The 19,199-nt window shown below is 37.0% G+C and overlaps 1 protein-coding gene across 3 annotated transcripts in view; it reads right to left on the minus strand.

Annotated features, from left to right (window-relative positions):
• Positions 1-19,199, minus strand: part of FILIP1 (filamin A interacting protein 1) — a 236,788-nt gene that overhangs the window by 123,841 nt on the left and 93,748 nt on the right. For all 3 annotated transcript variants that reach the window (XM_064288095.1, XM_064288091.1, XM_023544335.2), the window contains exon 2: positions 8,106-8,387. In XM_064288095.1, coding sequence (XP_064144165.1) covers positions 8,106-8,381 — 276 coding nt within the window. In that variant the 5' untranslated portion in view covers positions 8,382-8,387. The remainder of the gene's footprint in view (positions 1-8,105; positions 8,388-19,199) is intronic.

Genomic DNA, 19,199 nt, shown 5'->3' on the forward strand with positions numbered 1-19,199 from the left:
TCTCATTTTCTCTGTATAGTTCAAATTGTTTTGCAGACATTCAAAATTAATCATTATGACCTACCTCATAAGGTGTGTAAATATTATGACATTTTGAGATTAGTCATCAGTTACTAACAGACTGACAGTTATATGTGTAGCTCTCTTCTAGGTACAATGAGACATACGAAAGAAGCCCCTTTCCTCAGGAAGTTGTTTTGGGTAACAAGATATAAGTACATGAAATACTTAGAGTACATGCCTGTGTGGAGTGTTATTGTCCACACTGGGGTTAAAATAGTGTAGGATTCCAGGGCAGAAGAAAAACAACTGTCAGGGAGCAAGTAGTTAGAGAACACTTCACAGAGGAGGTAAGCCTTGAGTGATTCCTAGAAGAAATATTGACTGGTATGGGAGGGAAGTATGAGACAAAACAAGGACAAACACATGTCCTGAATATTCCTAGAGAGCCTGAATTTCTATCTTGTAAGTACTCTGGAGGTGGAAGAAATATAAAGAAGCATAAGAAGAGGAAAAAACACTAGAATGGGGATATGTTGGGGTTTATGTGTGCGAGTGTATGTGTCATGGCTAGGTTGGGGAAGAATGTAGACACTACCTGATTGGATAGGAATGGTCATGTTGACGAACACTAAAGATGAGCTTTAATAGCTAACAGAGAGCCAGTTAATGAATAGCATTTGAAAACTAGTCTAAGAAATTTTGATTTCAATCTGATAAGGTCTAGGGACCTCCTCTGAATTCTTAAACAACTCAATGACATAATCAGATAAACACTTTAGAAAAAGCCATCTGGCAGCAGTTACCTGCTGACCTTCTAGACCTCAATCTTTATACTTACTGAAGTATACAGGTTCTCTCTCCAAAGCCTGCCATCATCCTATGAGGTTTTGACTTGTGTATGGGAGATTTACACCATTCCTTGGCCTCATAAATTTCAATTGCCTTCACTTTCACTCCCACGGCCACACCCAAGATCTTACATATTTAAAACTGCACTGTACTACACTGAAACCTTACATGCAAATAGCCCAGCCTCCTGTATTTCCATCCTCTCACTGACTTGATCAGCAACTCCAATATCTGTTCTTAACTGGACACTGTCTCACCAACACACTCCGCTTTCATGTACCTCTCTCCTCCCACTGCACCCGCTTGGAAAAACCCCAACCCTAGATCCAGTGCTATAAAATGTCTCCTTTTTTATTCCAAGCTGCTAAGCAGACTAGTGCGACTGCAAATACACAGTCTCTCTCCTTGGTAAATCGTAAACTCCACTCACCAGTGCTCCTACTTATACATAAACACATTCTTCTCACATTCCCCTCAGCAACAATTCAGCATGTACGCAGTCGTCTTCAAAACCAGAGCTCTTGGCCCAGGCCTCCTCACTTTTAGCAGAATATAACTTTGTTTTCACCAAGCTGAGAATGCTGAAGTTTTAGGGAGATCCTTCTCAACCCCCCACCTTTCAGCTAAGAACTTACTTTTATGGAACTTACGAACCCATCCTTCCTCTTTCCTCCTTCCCTCTGTCACAAAAGATGAAGGATCTCCTCCTTTTCAAGGTCAAAACCAAGGTCACCCCTAAACCATACCTTTGATTCCTTCCTCCTGCCTCCTCCAAACCTTTACTTCATCAAAAACTCTTGCTCTTTCTCATATCTTAATCCTGCTTTTTTTTATGGTCCTGTAACACCCAACTCACAAACACAGTGAAGTCTCTTTCATCTTTAAAAACACTCCATTGACCTGAGTTTTCCTTGACTACTATTCTGTATTTCTCTCTGCCCTTCTCATCCAAACTTCTCTAAATAACACTTATATTGGCTAAATTCAGAAATCACAAAATCCCAAAAGGTAGGAAGTATTCTCTTTATACAGATGGGAAGCAAACTGAGGCTCAAAGTCAACACAAATGAGGCTAACTACCAAACCTTTTGGATTCTTCCACACTTCCCTGTAAGACTTGGTATTCAAGTCACTTTGTTTTAGCCTTTTACCTTTTAATGACCCCATGTTTCACTAAAAGTCTAAAAAAAAAGAAGAAAGCAACAAGGGGATTTCGCATCAGGTGGTCAACAAACATCTAAGGCCCTACTTTGTACCAGACAAGGAATTTACTGCTACACTAAAGAAGAGGGAGATTTACCCTCTTTGGCTGGGTCAAAATCCAGTAAATCTGGTTAACGCTCACAAAAAAAAAAAAAAAAAGATTTTTGATTCTCTAAACACTTGGATTTTCAACAGGATGTGTTACTCTATTTCTTTAACTTCTATTCACTTCTTAACCCACTGAAAAAGGGCTTAAGCATCACTGAAGCTGCTCTGGCAAACATTCACAATGATCTCCAGATTCACAAACCCAAAGGCTGGACCTCTGATAATTTGACTGTCCCAACCTCTCTCTTCTTCTTGACAATTTTTACTCCCTTGGCTTCTGCGTCACTCCGCTGCCCCCACCCCCCACCATGATACTCATACATTCTGACTGTTCTTTTCTTGGATGTTTTATTTGTACCGTCCAAACTGGAGTGTCAAGTAGTTTTACCTCCACCAAATGCTTCCCCATCAAAGCCAAAGTATTCAGATGAATATGGCCCACACTTTCCTACCCACTCTGTGTTTGATTTTTGCTCATGTGGGTTCCTACACTCATTTCTATTTGTCTAAAACCTACCCATTCTTTAAGGCCTTACTCTTCAGTGCAGCTTTCCCTCATCTCCTCAGGTAAAAAATAATCTTTCCTTCCTTTGCATTACCATGATTTGTATTTCAATTACACAAATTTGTACGTTGTATCCTCTAGATGATGTACCCTACCAGGTCATGAGCTCTTTCTTAACAACTGCTGTAATGCCCAGTGCCTAAAACCATTCTTGGCACATAGTAGGAGCTCATCAAAATTTAGGTACAAGTATTATTGTTTTTCATCTTTGTATTACTCAGAACTTGAGCACAGTAATGTGCCCTACATTTTGTAAGATTAATCAATTTTGAGTTAATTAATTAAAGCCCTGAGAATGGATAAACTCTCTTAGTGAGAACGAATGCAGATAAAAGACACACCTATAGAGGGTGGTAGGGAGGTAAAGAGAAACTAATGAGCTATAGTAAAGAAAATGCCTATGAACCCCAAAAGGAGAGAATATAGAAAGCTTCTAACAGTCCATAGGCACATTATCTATTTCATAAATCATCTTTAAAATATAATGCTGCCTTCTGCCAGTCACCAAGGACGAAGATAGATTTCTCAGTGTCTCAGTGACCCTGTCTCTGACCTAGCATGGTGAACACCAGAGCCAGATGGAATAGTGGTGCTTTAGTTGTGTTATCTAATTTTTTCTGTACCTCCTTACGCATAGAGAATGAAGAACTAGCTACAAAAGTGAAAAATGACAAAACTCAATTTGAGTTTGGTTTTTCTAAAATATATCCACGTGAATATACGATGGGAATTTACTATGTAAAATGGGTAAAATTTTCCACCAAGAAAAAGAATTAATCTATGTCCTGTTTTAAATCATTTTACAAGAATTTCCTTTTACCAAGTTTTCTGTATTATGGCTTTTTGATGTCAGTACCATTTCCTTTGAACTTTTGTTATTTTTAGTACAGCCAAGTCGACTGGCTTCTTAACAGTCTCCCAAGTGCTATTTTTGGACAAATACAAGGAGAAATTAATCATGATGCCCAAAGTGATGGCCTGGGTGTACTATTTCTTATTTTCTGTTAGCCTGGGAAATATATAACCAGTTTTTCACCCAGAGGTAAACAATGCTCCAATTTATTAGAAAGTACTTGTTACTGAAAGCAGCCAGTGACAGAAGTGTAATAATGGAAACCACCCCAGCTGCTTCTATGAGGACAATACCAGCCAGTCATTGTGCTGAGATGACAGACCTGTGTCTGCTGAGATGGGGCTTCAAAAGTCTGGAAGACCTCCCTCCCCGAAACAAGGGTCATGACATCACTGGCTCTAGAAAGACTTCTTAAAACACAAAACTCCCTGGGAAGGCAACTTCATTTCTAATACATGTCCATTAAAAGAGCATCTCTGGAGTTCATTGGATACCTAAACTGGCAACAACAACAAAAAAAAATCAAATCTGTAAATTTTACAAAGTCTGTATGAACAATAAATGTGCTATTTATAATGTTCACTTAACAAATTCCTACAGATCACTCAACAGATTCCAGAGTGGCAGGCAACTGGTGTATCAGCCTAGTTTCATCTCTCAGAAAACACATAAGAATTGCCTACAATGTCCAAAACCCTGGATATGGACTTGGAGAAAATGAGACAGATCAAAAAAGGAGTCTGAGGAGAAAATCAGCATGGAAAGCCTGAGTGGTCCTTCATCTCCTCCTTTTCCACAAGTTACTTCCATGCACATCTCCTACAGGCTGACTTGATCTTGGTCTCATCTCCCCAATATTACAAGCCCATTTCTCTGTGTGTTACCCTACTTCTTTTGACCTGTAGTTCCCATCCTCCAAGGCCATACTGTTGTACAACTCCAGCACACATCACTTATAGAGTAGTGAACATGGAGCTCCTAGGGTTGGGTAGTGCCCAACTTGTGTTACCATGTTGCATCCCTGCCTCCCTCTACTCTCCCCATCAAGATCTCACCAAACTTCAAAGCTCAGATCACACTCCACCACCCTCATGTGAAAGAAACTTCCCTTAATTTATTTTACCTAAAAAGTCTCATCTTTTCACAAAATGGTTTTGGCCCCCAAGTTTGCAATGTGAGTCTACTTCAGAGAAATTCTGGAAACCGGGAAATCAATATAAAGGTGCTGGACCACAGCCACCCTTGAATATCCCCAGAGTATAAATGGTTTAAATGGTTTAATTGAACTGAGAGGTGAATCTAGAGCAAACTCTAATTAAATTGCTATGTGACTTGGGCAAATCAAATAACCTGTCTAAGCGTTGGTTTTAAATTTGTAATATAAAGGAGGTAGATAAAACACCTAAAAAGATACCTGTCAGCCCTAATATTTTACACGACCTTGGAACACCACCTCCAGCATAAGGGTATTTGAGTCATATATTTATTTTTGTTGTTATTAGTTGCCATCAAGTCGATTCCAACTCATGGTGACCCCATGTGTGTAGAGTAGAATTGTGCTCCATACGGTTTTCAAGGCTTCAAGGGTTTTCAAAAGCAGATTGCCAGGCCTAACTTTCGAGATATGTCTGGGTGGGTTTGAACTACCAATCTTTTTGTTTGTAGTCACATTCAGACACCCATAAAGGTAGAGCAATAGGTAGTCTTCAGAGATTTGGGAGATAACTCACTAAACTCTCCATACATGTCAAGTCAGGTGGCATATGGGCCTAAGTTGAAGTAACTTACCTCGTGAGCAATGTCCCTGCCTATCTTCCCAGCACCAGCTCTAGATTTTTTTTCTCATCTCTAGGCTGGCAAACCTGGCATGTGGCTGCCACATTTTCACCAGCCCACTCACATTTGCTAATGCCAGCCACCTCCCATTCTTAGCTACAACACCCCACTCATGTGACAATGCTAACAGAACAAATGTCTACTACAAGAACATATATCTACAGCTCTAAAATAGGAACACTCTCATTTTAAACAAATCTAATATTGCAACATCTGCATTTTCAAGTGCATATACTTAAAAACGTGTGTGTGTGTGTGTGTGTGTGTGTATAGGGTATAGGAGATTGTTTGCTTTGCAAATGAATTCACCATGGAATTCCTTAAAATACCACATCCTTCATTCCTTTTTCCTCCACTGTCTCCCCCACAAATATCTAAAAATTTTTACTTATTTATAGCTGTCAGGAGTACATCTATTGTGTAAGATAAAATATCCTGTATGTATAAAAATTAATGGAAAGCAAAACGCATTTCACTGGAGACCTGCTGGCTAATTTCTTTAATGTTCCGGGTGTACGGGCTTACATTTTGCACGCCTAGGCTCTGGAACCATATCTATCACCTCCATGAACACTAGAGTCACATGATTCTTGAATATCTTCCAGGGTACTAACATGATTAACAGCCTTCTGTAGAAATTAGAGTCTGGAAAAGCCACAGGCTTCACCTAAGCCACCACGAGCTGGAAAGAAGCGAGCTGATGGCATTGTTTTGTGATTGTTCCCAAGGCAACTATTGTACCTTCCACTCAGGTCAATAGCTGTGGGCTGGGGGCAGTTAAAAAATTTGAAGTAATATATTCTGCCTCATAACACAATAAATGTTAGTAGGCAAAACGTTCACTACACTTCTGGGAGTGGCAAAGCTATTTTTAGTAATGGTGGCCCTCTGGAAAATTTCATCTCTTGCTGGGAAATGCAAATGTGCCCTAGTAAGCTCAATCATATTTGTTTGTTTTTCTAAACAAGGGTTTTATATGCTTTATATATCTCTTTACTCCAGGGGTTTCCTTATCTATGTGCACACACAGATGAGAACAGGAACAGAGCAGACTGGCCCACCCTAGTGTAGGGTAGATCGCAAATAACCTCTCTGATGCCAACAGTACCAGTAAGCCAACAAACCTTTCATTTCATTCAATTGTTAGTATTCCCTTAGCGGCTCATGTGAGCTAAGAAACTAACAAAAATAGAAAGAAAAACAGCAACTCCACTCTTAAGTCGTCCTTCTCTCACATACACACAAAAAAGGTTAGAGTTCCCCAACCTCCAGAAATATAGTTGTTCATGATTCAGAAACTTTGAAGAATTTCAACTTCTTCCTGGATCCCTAAAAATATGGCCTGAAAATGAGGACCTGACTCATGGCAGTGAGATAAGGTTGATTCAAGGAGGTTGGCACTGGAAAGAGCTTGTTATTGGTAGGTGTCATCGAGTCAATTTTCAGCTCATAGGATCCCACATGACAGAACAGAAATGCCTCATAGGGTTTTCTGGGGCTATAATCTTTACGGGAGCAGATCCCCAGGCCTTTCTCCTACAGAGCCACTGGGTGTATTCGAACCACCAACCTTTCAGTTAGTAGTCAAGCGCTGAACCATTGTGCTACCAGGGCTCCTTTTTGGAAAGAGCACCAAACCAAGAATCAGGAGACATAGGTTTTAGTTCCAGCTCTTCTACCAACCTGCTTTGAGATTTTAAGCAAACCATTTAAACTTTCTGGACCTCATTTTTCTCACTGATAAAATAATAGTCATCTTCTTATGCACACAAACAAAAAAAGTTAGCATTTCCCCACTTCCAGATAATGATATCCATGTTCTAATTGGGATCTAATAAGATAAGAGACTTGATAATACTTTGGGAAAGCATTAGGTTTTTCACAATCCAATGCCTTGTTTATTTGTGTACATGTTAGCTTCTGTGAAGTGACAGAAAATTGAGGCTAAAAGTTATGAAAACATCAGAAAAGAGTAGAGCAGCAAGACTGATTTCAGCCACACCTTCTCTCTCTCCTCTCTCTCTTCTGTGTGTGTGTGTGTGTGTGTGTGTGTGTATATACATATATATATATATATATAAACCGAAGAAACCAAACCCATTGTCATCAAGTCAATTCCGACTCATAGTGACCCTACAGGACAGAATAGAACTGTCCCCATAGAGTTTCCAAGGAGCGTCTGCTGGATTCAAACTGCCTACCTTTTGGTTAGCAGCCATAGCACTTAACCACTATGCCACCAGGGTTATAAATATATACCTATCTCTATCTCTCATCTACCTTCTGGAAAAAGCAAAAGTAACCATTAACCTTAAGTTCCCATTTTAATGATTACAACTTTTATACATTTTCAACCACAGTCAATGGCTAAATTAGATAACTAAGTATCTACTAAGTGTTTGTACTTAGTATCTACTAAGTGTTGCTACCTAAGTTAAATTATTACCAAAGTCATATAATGAAGAAATTTTCTGCTTCTACATAGGCTTGAAGTTGGAATCAGTACCTATTCATTCATTCAATACATATTTATTCAGAGCAAACTTGTGCCAGGCACTAGGGATTTGGAAATGAGCAGGAAAGACATTGTCTCTTTATGAAGTCCACAATCCAGTGAGGACAATATGTTCATAGTCTTTTTAGAATTTAGAAACTAGAGAAACAATAGTTGAGAAAATTCGACTCTACCTGCAGCTCCCCCTCCATTATACTCAGTAGTTGGATGAGGTCTTCTTTGGATAACTCCAGAGGCTTCTTATTCTTCCGTTCACTTTCTCCAGATGGTTTTAGGTGTCGTTTGACAGTTCCTGAGGCCATGACATCATCCTCCTTCCTATTTGATTTGTTCTTCTTTTTCGCATCTTCTGAAAGACTTTTATCATCAGCATTGCTGATGATAGAGGACTTGGGGCAGGAGATATGCCCGTTTGATGAACTTTCACTACCTTGATTTCGGGATCTCATTCCCACCTACAACACACGAAAAAAAAAGATAAAATGATCTTTACCATCAACTGGAATTATTTTTGTCTAAATACTCAGAAATTTATAGCAGCCTCATAACATCAACAGTAAGGAAAAACCGAAGGCTCATTTCCCATTGGTTTCTTTATAGCCATAACGAATGCGTCATTAAGTTCCTCAGGAAAATGCTCTAATGATCTTCAAGAAAAAGTGATTCTAACCTGATCAAGCCAAATGATAGAAGTTAACATCCTCAGTGATAAATCATATTAATAGTACATATTTTTGTTATACTGTGATGATAATGACACCTTACCTCTGTAGTCTTCCTTTCAAAAACACATAACCCAGTCTAATAATGAGAAAAACATCAGATAAGCCCAAACTGAGGGACATTCTACAAAATACCTGGCCAGTATTCCTCAAAACTGCCAAGGTCATCAAAAACAAGGAAAAGAAAGAAGGGAAGGAGAGGGTATAGTTTTCAGTGATGTGGAATTGTTTTTCCATAGCATTTTTGTGTCAGTCATGTACAGTAATAACAAGAGCACCATGATTTGGAGGAAAACAGATCAAATTTCAAAATAAAAAAATATATATTTTCAGGTAAAATAAAGAAAAAAGACAGAGCAGCAGCTAAGATACTAACTTGTCCCCTGAATAGCCCACTCGAGTCATTCTGCGATGAATGCTTTATAGATTCTCTGTCAGTTTCTTAGCAAAAAACCCTACCAGTAAGTATGTTATACAACAAACATGCTGAATTCCAAAGCTAGGACTTGAAGAGTTGTGAGGAAAGCTCTAATACCTGGAGGTTCTACTACAAATGTTGCTTGTACTCTTAAACACATAGTAAAACCTGAGAAAGCCAGAATTTGTGTAAGGCAAAAACCTGTCAGAGAAGGAAAACTTAAATACTTTCTACTAATAAAACCCATTGCTGTAGAGTCAATTCAGACTAATAGCGACCCTATAGCACAGAGTAGAACTGCCCCACATGGTTTCCAAGGAGTCCCTGGTGGATTCCAACTGCCAATCTTTTGGTCAGCAGCCGTAGCTCTAAACCACTACACCACCAGGGTTTCCTATTTCTACTAATAGAGAGCAATATAAAAGTGGTTAAGGCTGTACACTGTTAAAGGCAGAAAGCTTGTGGGACCTGGAAAACCAAGGTAGGCCCATTAAGTTCCAGCTCTCACAAGTTTCACTATAGTAGCTTAGAGCATAGATTTATTTAGAACTAATCAACTCACAGTATAAATAGTCCTTTCTCTGAACAATTAAAAAGCAAGTTTATCATTACTCATTCCAGATAAAATACAGGGGACTTTGTTATCTGAGAGTAGATCTCCTTTATGAACCCAGCCATACCGGAGAAACTAAGGAAAACTTTTCAAAACACTAGGTTTATAATAGAAAAATAAATACAGTTGGGTGATGTTTCCTTTCAGATAGCAAATGTTCAAGTCTTCCAACCAGTCTTAAAATCTACATTCCTGCTTCTTTTTTTGAACTGAGCTCTTATAACCAAATGGATCCCTTTATGTATATGTGAGCTTTCTACATCACCCTAACTTTGAACAACATAAATGGAAGAAGTCGCCCTTGACACTGGCACCCAGCTTTCAGGTTCACTCAGTGATTGGTTCTCAGAATTTTAGAGCATCTTTTGTGCTCTTCTGCTGAACAAAGAACAGATGGTTCTTTGTAATGGAAGCCAGGGTGCTTTGGAGCAAACGTACTGTATTTTATCACAGCTTGTTTGTGGGCAGAATAAGGTGACTCAAGTTCCAAGCCAAAAAAAAAAAAAGGCGGTGAATAGAAAGTTTCAAATTTAACCTGTAACAACACATTACAAGTAAGACACACAGACTTCCCAAATTGAATTATGACTTCTTAGGACTCCATACCACATGTGAATTCCTTTTATCCAGCATAATTTTCTCTGTAAAACCTTGAAGCTCTTTGAGTTGATACATCAAGTATTGATTTGACAACTTCAATTTAGATTGATTGTGCATTAATAGAAATCCTAGACAACAGTTCCAACGCAGAGGAAGTGAGGTGGTGATGTCTTAAACTTAACTATACAGAGCCTTGTATTTGTTTCTGACTTTATCATGCATATGTATCTAATCTTCCTGAATCTTCTAAGTCTTTTATAGGATCTACAGCATTAGTATATTCCTAAAATAGGGAAAATGCCTTTACTCAATCATAATTGTATTTACAAACATAAAGCGGAGTTTACTTAGTACCCACTTTCTTTACATTTAGTTTTGCTAAAAATTTCATTCCAAAATCAATGTTTTAAAATAAATTTTATTATAGTATTATATTAATGGGTTTTACAGGAAAAAAAAGATATTCCATATATTTTAGAATTATCTAATTATTTTACATCACTAATCGGGCTGAAAGCTTGAGTTTTCTTCCACATTAGCTCACTTTGGCTGATGGAAAATCGCATGTGGTAGACTGTGATGATAATTCTGTCTTAGCCAACATTTTTCCTCTGTGACACTGAAATTTCAAATTAATTACTTTTCCTTTGACATGTGTACATAGATTTTAGTCTTTTCTTCATAAGCCAAACAGGGTCTTCTACCTTTATCTCCACAATAAAGTCAGCAATAGGCACCTGTTCTATCTCAAGAATGCAAAAGTACCAGAGATAACAAACTAGTCAAGAAATGTTTTAAGAAGGAATTAGATAGCCAGTATCAAGAGAGAACAACATTTCTCAATAGAGTAACCAAGTCTGCCTTCTGTAATATCTACTTTAAACCACTTTATTCTATTTTGTGGGAAGAAAATGTCCAGACAATAATGGATTTCCATGGATTACATTTAGTGATATTCATTCTCCTCATTTCTAACAGCTCTCTTTTAGGAAGTGTTTCTTAAGAGCTGCATACTGTGTTAAGCATTTTACATACAGCATCTCATTTAATTAAATATCTACATCAATCTTATGACGTAAGTTATTCTCAGTTTTACAAAGGAGGCCATCAAGGTTTAACAATTGAAAGTAGATACTAAGAAAAAATGCTTTCTCTAAAGCCATTTATCTGCTGCAGAACTTGTAAAATGATGAACTATTCCAAAAATCTTCCTGATAAGCAACCTGGTCAATCATTAAGGGAAGAGTCATGAAAACAGGATGCAAAGTCTGAACAGGGTCCAATACAGACTTATTGTGTTAAAAGTCTCGGAGCTGAACAATAGCAAACATTTCATCAGAGTTGGCCAAATTCTGCCCATTGTGTATACAGAGTAGTGAGTGTGTAATAGAAAAGGCATCTGGCACTCGATAGGCTTCTTAAGAGTCGATTGCAATTCTGCAAGTTTGGGACACGTAGCTAAGAAACTTTCTGAATAAAGCTGAGAATAGCTTTGCTTCATTCCAGTACATGTCCTTTGAAGAAAGTTCTCTCCCAAGAAAAGGGTAAAAATAAACCAAAGATTCGGATTACAAAAAAAAAAAAAACAATTGCCATCAAGTCGATTTTGACTCATAACCACCCTATAGGACAGAACAGGACTACCCCATAGAGTTTCCAAGAAGCAGCTGGTGGATTAAAAGTGCCAACCTTTTGGTTAGCAGCCTGAGCTCTTAACCTCTGCACCACCAGGTATTAGGTTTGTAGTTTTTTTTTTAATCAACGTTATTTGGTTCTCATGGAATCCAGACTTCCTGGAGCCATTGAGGGTATATGAACCCCAAAGCTATTGCCCTGAGATAATCTTTAAACTTTATACCAAAAATATCTCCTGGAGTCCTCTTTGAACAAGACAATGGTATAATTAAAGAATGTTTGCCTTGAGCATTGTACTCTTTTAAAGTAAAATCTATATGGGATTAAACTGACAACAGCAACTCAAAAGGTTACATAGCAAGCTTAGGTGGCAGTGAGTTTATGTCAATAAAAAAAAAACATGTCAATAAGGGAGAACAATTCAGAAAAGGAGGGTGAGAATAGTTGTACAACTTAACGTAATCAATGTCGCTGAATTGTACACGTAAAGTTGAATTGGTGCATGTTTTGCTGCGTGTATTTTCAACAAAAAAAAGATGACCAAAGAGCATTTAGCCAAAAAATATAGGAATGAATAGAGGAGTAATAGGCAATTGTTTAGTTTAAAATATTATGTAATTTTTCTTAAAAAAAACTATCTTATTTGGGTCACAAATTCTTCTGTTTTAATCAGTAAATTACATTAATATAGCTCATGAAATAAATTTCTTTTCCTTTTCACAGTAATCAGTTAGCAATAGTTTGCATAGAATTTACTGATCAGAGCATGAAGAAAGGAAGACCAAATGTCATTTCAAACCTCCCTCTTTTGTCTCTGGTCAACTTGCCTTGTCATTTTACAAATCATGTTTTTTTCTATATACTAGGCAAGACCAGATATACGGTCAGATAAATAATATCACTGGAATAAAAAAATGTGAAGACTTTCAGTCCTTTATGCTGAACATACAAGTATTTCTAGAGCATGTGCACAAGTTAGAAGAAATGAAAAAAAGGTCTACAGCAATTAAATACCCATCACAGTTCCCATGCTTCTTCAACTGCGAATTTTGACTTTCAATTTTCTCAAACACTCTTACTCCAGCCCTTGCCCCCTCAGATTTGTCTTTTTTGTTACGTTTCAACTGTGGTCACAATATTTCCCGCCCCCACCACCAACAAAACTTCCTTTCTGCACAAATTAGGTTTTGGCATCTTTCCTATGTTTCTCAAGTATACAACCTCTTTCTGTCCCTGCTTTTATTTTGTAAGTATACTTTTTCAAGAACCTACCTAGAAGATAGAGTGAAATGCCACAATTTTGTGTATATAATTTGTTTCTCAAAATTACTTTATCAAATTATAAGGAAAATTATAGTACATAGTAAAAAGGAAAGCACATAGTAAAAAAGAAAGCCTACTTTTTTTACAGTGTTGTCTGACAAAGGGCCTGCTGCAAATGGACTTACAGAATATTATCATGAAACTGTCTTGATTCTTTTACACATAAATGACAATACCCAAAGCACCCAAAGCTAAAGTCAAAAGAAAACATCTGTTCTTGTTTCATGTGACCAGTGGATTTTAAGATCTAAAAAGCCAATCAAATCAACTAGTTTATTCACTATCAGTGCCAGATTATTTCGTCTGTGTATTTTATTTACTTGGTTAAGCCTAGTTATAAATACCCCAACTCATGAAATATTTAAACATTTCTCATGAGATTGAGATTATCCTCCTTTTTAAGAGCACATACTGTTCAGAAACGTTCCTAGGTTTGCTTCTTAAATTTTCTTTACGACTTCCTTTCGTTCTCTTTATCCTATTTATGCAATAAGTCATGTTAGATGATTTTTCACTTCTCCTTATCCACACTCAGGAAATGCTCAAAACGACCAAGGTTTTTGCTTATTTAAGGCCTTTTCATTCTATTAGGGCAGATCTACCCAGGCCAAATAAAAATTCCTTTAAATGATTTCATTGAAATATTAAAATTCAGCAAAAGGGATGCTCTTAGAGTCACTGCAGTGCTGTTGTAATCAGAATTGCCAGGAAAATATATCATAGCTATGGCAAAATAGAAAAATTTATTCTATCCCAGCTTAAAACCATAGTGAAATATTTTACAAAGTTCTGTTCAATTTCCCTCAAGGAAGATAAGAACAGGTCTGGAAAAGATTTCCAGAAAGAAAACAGAAAATAGCAGGAGATTAGGCCAGGGAATTGCCATGACATAAGAAATCTTTTTAAATTAACATGCCTGTGTCTGAAGGAATGTACCAGTGTTTTAAAACTTTGCATGGTAGGATAGGGTAGCCTCTCTTAGCAACACTTTGATTAAAAAAAAAAATTCCCTAATTAATGTACTTTTTAATTATAATGTCTCTGGTATCTGTCATTTACTTTCACACCAGCCATAACTTAATATTCAAGATCCTCCATTTCCAGAAAAATTGTGTTTCCAATCTTATCTTCTAATACCTCCACACATTTATCATGCTAGTCTACTCACTGCTTATAAATCATACCTGGTATATTTTATTTTATATCTTTGCTCATGAATTTATTTTCTAAATGGCCCACTCTTTCCATGCACTCTAAGGCCACTCCTGGCCATTCCAACAGTTGTCATTTCTCCTTACTCTGTGATTATATACACTTATTTGTTCTCTATATTAATTACTTGGCACTTTCATACTTTTTGTATGATTGCTATTGCCCCAAACATATAATATCCTTGAACACAGATAACAAGACTTCTTTTTATCATTGAAACACCAACTGATACATAACACCTGATAGTTCAAATTTATAAAATTTAACATATTGGAGAATAGATTTATAGAAACCATTGCTTCCAAGAAAAATTACCAGATGAAAATATAAATAGGATCAAGAAAGATTTAGGTATACTTGTGGTTAAAGGATACCAAGAATATTTAGTAATATTTGAAGAAAATCCTAATGCTAAAAAATTAATTTTTTTAATAATTAACTGAAATATACATGGTAAATTGAATACTTGCATTTATTTCTACTCCTTCCTGAAACCTACTAAATAACAAACAAAAGATGGTAAAGAAAACAGGAGTGTAAATGACAGCATATGAGGGATGTCAACACAATTTTGGAGGATGGAAAGTAGAGTGAGTGACTCACTTGGACTTCTAAGTGCTGACAGCATGGAACACCAAAGAGATGCAAAAGTTTTACTCTATGATTCCCTGGAAGAGATTAGGAATTAGAGGCAATGAATGTCTCTAAGGCTGGAGGGTGGGATGGGTGTAAAATCAGAGTAATGATACATAATGTATATGAGAAGTAGTTAGACCTCCAGATCTTGTCCCTTAGTCACAGCTGCCAGGTGACCAGCCTTCCCCCAAGATAACAGAAGTCTTGTTCTCTGGAGAGGTTGATCGGTGAGGTTCTTAACTTTGGGGCACCAGAGATAGCTGAAATGGTAGTGAAGCATCACACAAAACATAGGGGGAACTAAAAGAAAGTCTGCATGCCAGGATATAAGACTTCTCCCAACCCTCTGCTCCATCCTTCTGTCCCCACAGGAAATTGGAGGATTCTTCTCTTGGAAAACTGATCAGATTAAGAGAAGACTTTAGGAAACTGACAATTTAAAGGAGACCCAGTGGATCAGTCCACATCCATAGTGAAGTCCATCAGTTATTAATTCACATGAATATACACAAGGCACACATCAAGCTTCCAGTCTTAGTGTCTTATGCCAAGGTATGAATGGAGGTTGAAGCTCAGCAACATTTAAAGGGAGCCTCCTATATGGAAAAAAAAAAAAATCCAGAACAACAACCAAAAGAACTCTCAGCAAACAGAGAAAATGGTAACAAATGAAGACAACTTTAAAATAAAAAAAACTGTAACAACTTCAGAGGCCTAAGATTCATACCATCTATAAAACAAAAAGTCTACTATTAATAAAAAAGTAATCATTGGAAAGGCTCTTTGAAAATTAAAGTATGAAAGCACAAATTAAAAAAAGATAAAGTTGAAGAAACATCTCAGAGGAAGAATAAAAAGAGGTAGAAAATATGAGCAAAAGGATTAAAAAAAAAAAAAAGATTGATTCAGGATATCCAAATAATAAGTTTTAATGAAAGAAAAAGAGAAAAGTTAAAAATAAAGGAAAGCAAATTCTAAAAATACATATTTTAAAAAACTTTCCAGAAATAATGTTTATGAATTTTGAGACTTAAAAGGGCTTACAAGTGTCCAGCATTATAAAAGAAAAGAAAAAAAAAGACCTACCCCAAGTAGTTGTGAAGTTTCAGAACATGAAGGATGTTGTCCTTGTTAGGCACCAATGCTCGGCCCATAATAAGCTCTTTCGTAAATGTCAGCTATTTTTATTGTTGTTACTGAGAACAGAGGTAATATTTAAGAATAATTCAGCAAATATAGACTCCTGAGAAAAAGTCTAAGGTGTTTGTCTTTCTGGCTACAGACAGGTCTGTTTTGTTAGTGACAGGAAAATGGCTGAATCTTATTCAATTCTGGGCCAAGCCTTTTTAGGAGTGATGAAATACAGAAAGGAATTCTGGTCCCAGCTAACCAAGAGTCTGGTAATTTTCCAGAGACGGTCTCTTTGTCAGATGATAAAACAAATATTTACCGTCTTTGAATTAAACTAAAGAGTGACATTTCTTTTTCTTCAGAGGCCACAAAGTACAATACAATTTCTGAAAAATTGCACTGGTCAAGCAGGAAAACTATAGGTAAAAATTACCAGAAAATTAAGAGTTATCTTAATCACATAAATTTGAAGGCCTTATTCATTTTATGTAATCAGCAATTATATATTGTATACAGTACCTAGTAAACAGTGACAGAATTAAATAATACAGTATTATAAATATAAAAATATTTAAAAATGTATTGGAGGTTCAAGAATGAATCATTGTTGAAAATGTCACAAAAGTTGTTCTTTCATTATTACTTTATACAGCAGTATTTTTCTAGATAGTTGAATCTTTTCTATACAATTGTCCATAGGCATATTTCTGTGAAGGAAGTAAGACAGAAAAACAACAACAACACATCCTGTTCTAGGTGATGGAAATGAGTATAAGGAGGTGAAGCAATGCCCAGATTTGTAAGGTCACAGATCCTTAAGGCATGGTATGTGTTTATGAAATACCCATGAGGAGAATTGGAATTTAGTCCCAACTCTTTCATTGGCCAGCTGTTTTTATGACTGTGAGCCTCACTTTCCTCAACTGTAAATGGAAGAGGTGCTTTGTTGTTAAGTGCCATCAAGTTGGTTCCAACTCATAGCAGCCTTACGTACAACAGAATGAAACACTGCCCAGTCTGGCACCATTCTCATAATCGTTTCTACGTTTGAGCTCAATGTTGCAGCCACTGTCAATCCATCTCATCAAGGGTCTTCCTTTTTTTCGCTGACCCTCTATTTTACCAAGCATGATGTCTTTCTCCAGGAACTGGTCCCTCCTGATAACATATCCAAAGTACATGAGACAAAGTCTCAGCATCCTTGCTTCCAAAGAACACTCTGGCTGTACTTCTTCCAAGACAAATTTGTCCATTCTTTTGGCAATCCACAGGATATTCAATATTCTTCGCCAATACCATAATTCAAAGGTGTCGGTTCTTCAGTCTTCCTTATTCATTGTCCAGCTTTCTCATGTATATGAGGTGATTGAAAATACCATGGCTTGAGTCAGGCGCACCTTAGTCCTCAAAATGACATCTTTGCTTTTTAACACTTAAAAGAGGTCTTTTGCAGCAGGTTTGCCCAATGAAATAATTTTATTTCTTGACTGCTACTTCCATGGGTGTTGATTGTGACCCAAGTAAAATGAAATCCTTGACAACGTCAGTCTTTTCTCTACTTATCATCATGTTGCTTATTGGCCTAGTTGTGAATGTTTTTGTATTCCTTATGTTGAGGTGTAATCCATACTGAAGGTTATAGTCTTTGATTTTCATTAGTAAATGCTTCAAGTCCTCCTCAATTTCAGCAAGCAAAGTTGTGTCATCTGCATATCACAAGTTGTTAAAGAGTCTTCCTCCAATCCTGATGCTTCATTCTTCTTCATATAGTCCAGCTTCTCAGATTATTTGCTCGGCATACAGATTGAATAAGTGTGGCGAAAGGATACAACCTTGATGCACACTTTTCCTGATTTTAAGCCACGTAGTATCCACTTGTTCTGTTCATGTGACTGCCTCTTGGTCTATGTACAGGTTCCTCATGAGCACAATTAAGTGTTCTGGAATTCCCATTCTTTGCAATGTTACCCATAATTTGTTATGATCTACACAGTTGAATACCTTTGCATAATCAACAAAACACAAGTAAACACCTTTCTGGCATTCACTGCTTTCAGCCGAGATCCATCTGACGTCAGTAATGATATCCGTGGTTCCACGCCTCTTCTGAATCCAACTTGAATTTCTGGAAATTCCCTATCAATATACTGCTGCAACCATTTTTTAAATTATCCTCAGCAAAATTTTACTTGCGTGTGATATTAATGATATTGTTCCATGATGTCCACATTCTGTTGAATCACCTTTCTTTGGAATGGGTACAAATACAGATCTCTTCCAGTCAGTTGGCCAGGTAGCCATCTTCCAAATTTCTTGGCATAGACGAGTGAGCACTTCTAGCATTGCATCTGTTTCTTGGAACCTCTCAATTGGTATTTCAGCACTTCCTGGAGCCTTATTTTTTACCAGTGCCTTCAGTGCAGATTGGACTTCTTCCTTCAATACCATTGGTTCTTGGGCATATGCTACCTCCTGAAATGATTGAACATTGACCAATTCTTTTTGGTACAGTGACTCTGTGTATTCCTTCCATCTTCCTTTGATGCTTCCTGCATCATTCAATATTTTGCCCCTAGAATTCTTCTATATTGCAACTTGAGGCTTGAAATTTTTTTTTCAGTTCTTTCAGTTTGAGAAATGCCAAATGTGTTCTTCCCTTTGGTTTTCTAACTCCAAGTCTTTGCACATTTTATTATAATACTTTACTTTGTCTTCTAGGGGTCTATGTTTGCTGAGTTATTGTTAAATATTACCTCTGTTCTCAGTAACAACAATAAAAATAGCTGACATTTTTGAAAGAGCTTATTATGGGCCAAGCATTGGTTAAGCACCTAATGCATATAGTATTATCTCACGGAATCCTGACAACAACCCAGTAAAGCAGGTAGTATAATTATTCCTCCTGTAAAGATAAAGAAAGTGAGTCTTAGAGAGATTTAGTCATTTGACCGAAATACCTCAGAAAGCCTGAACTAAA

This window comes from Loxodonta africana, chromosome 1 (assembly GCF_030014295.1).
Source record: "Loxodonta africana isolate mLoxAfr1 chromosome 1, mLoxAfr1.hap2, whole genome shotgun sequence".
NCBI classification, from domain to species: domain Eukaryota; kingdom Metazoa; phylum Chordata; class Mammalia; order Proboscidea; family Elephantidae; genus Loxodonta; species Loxodonta africana.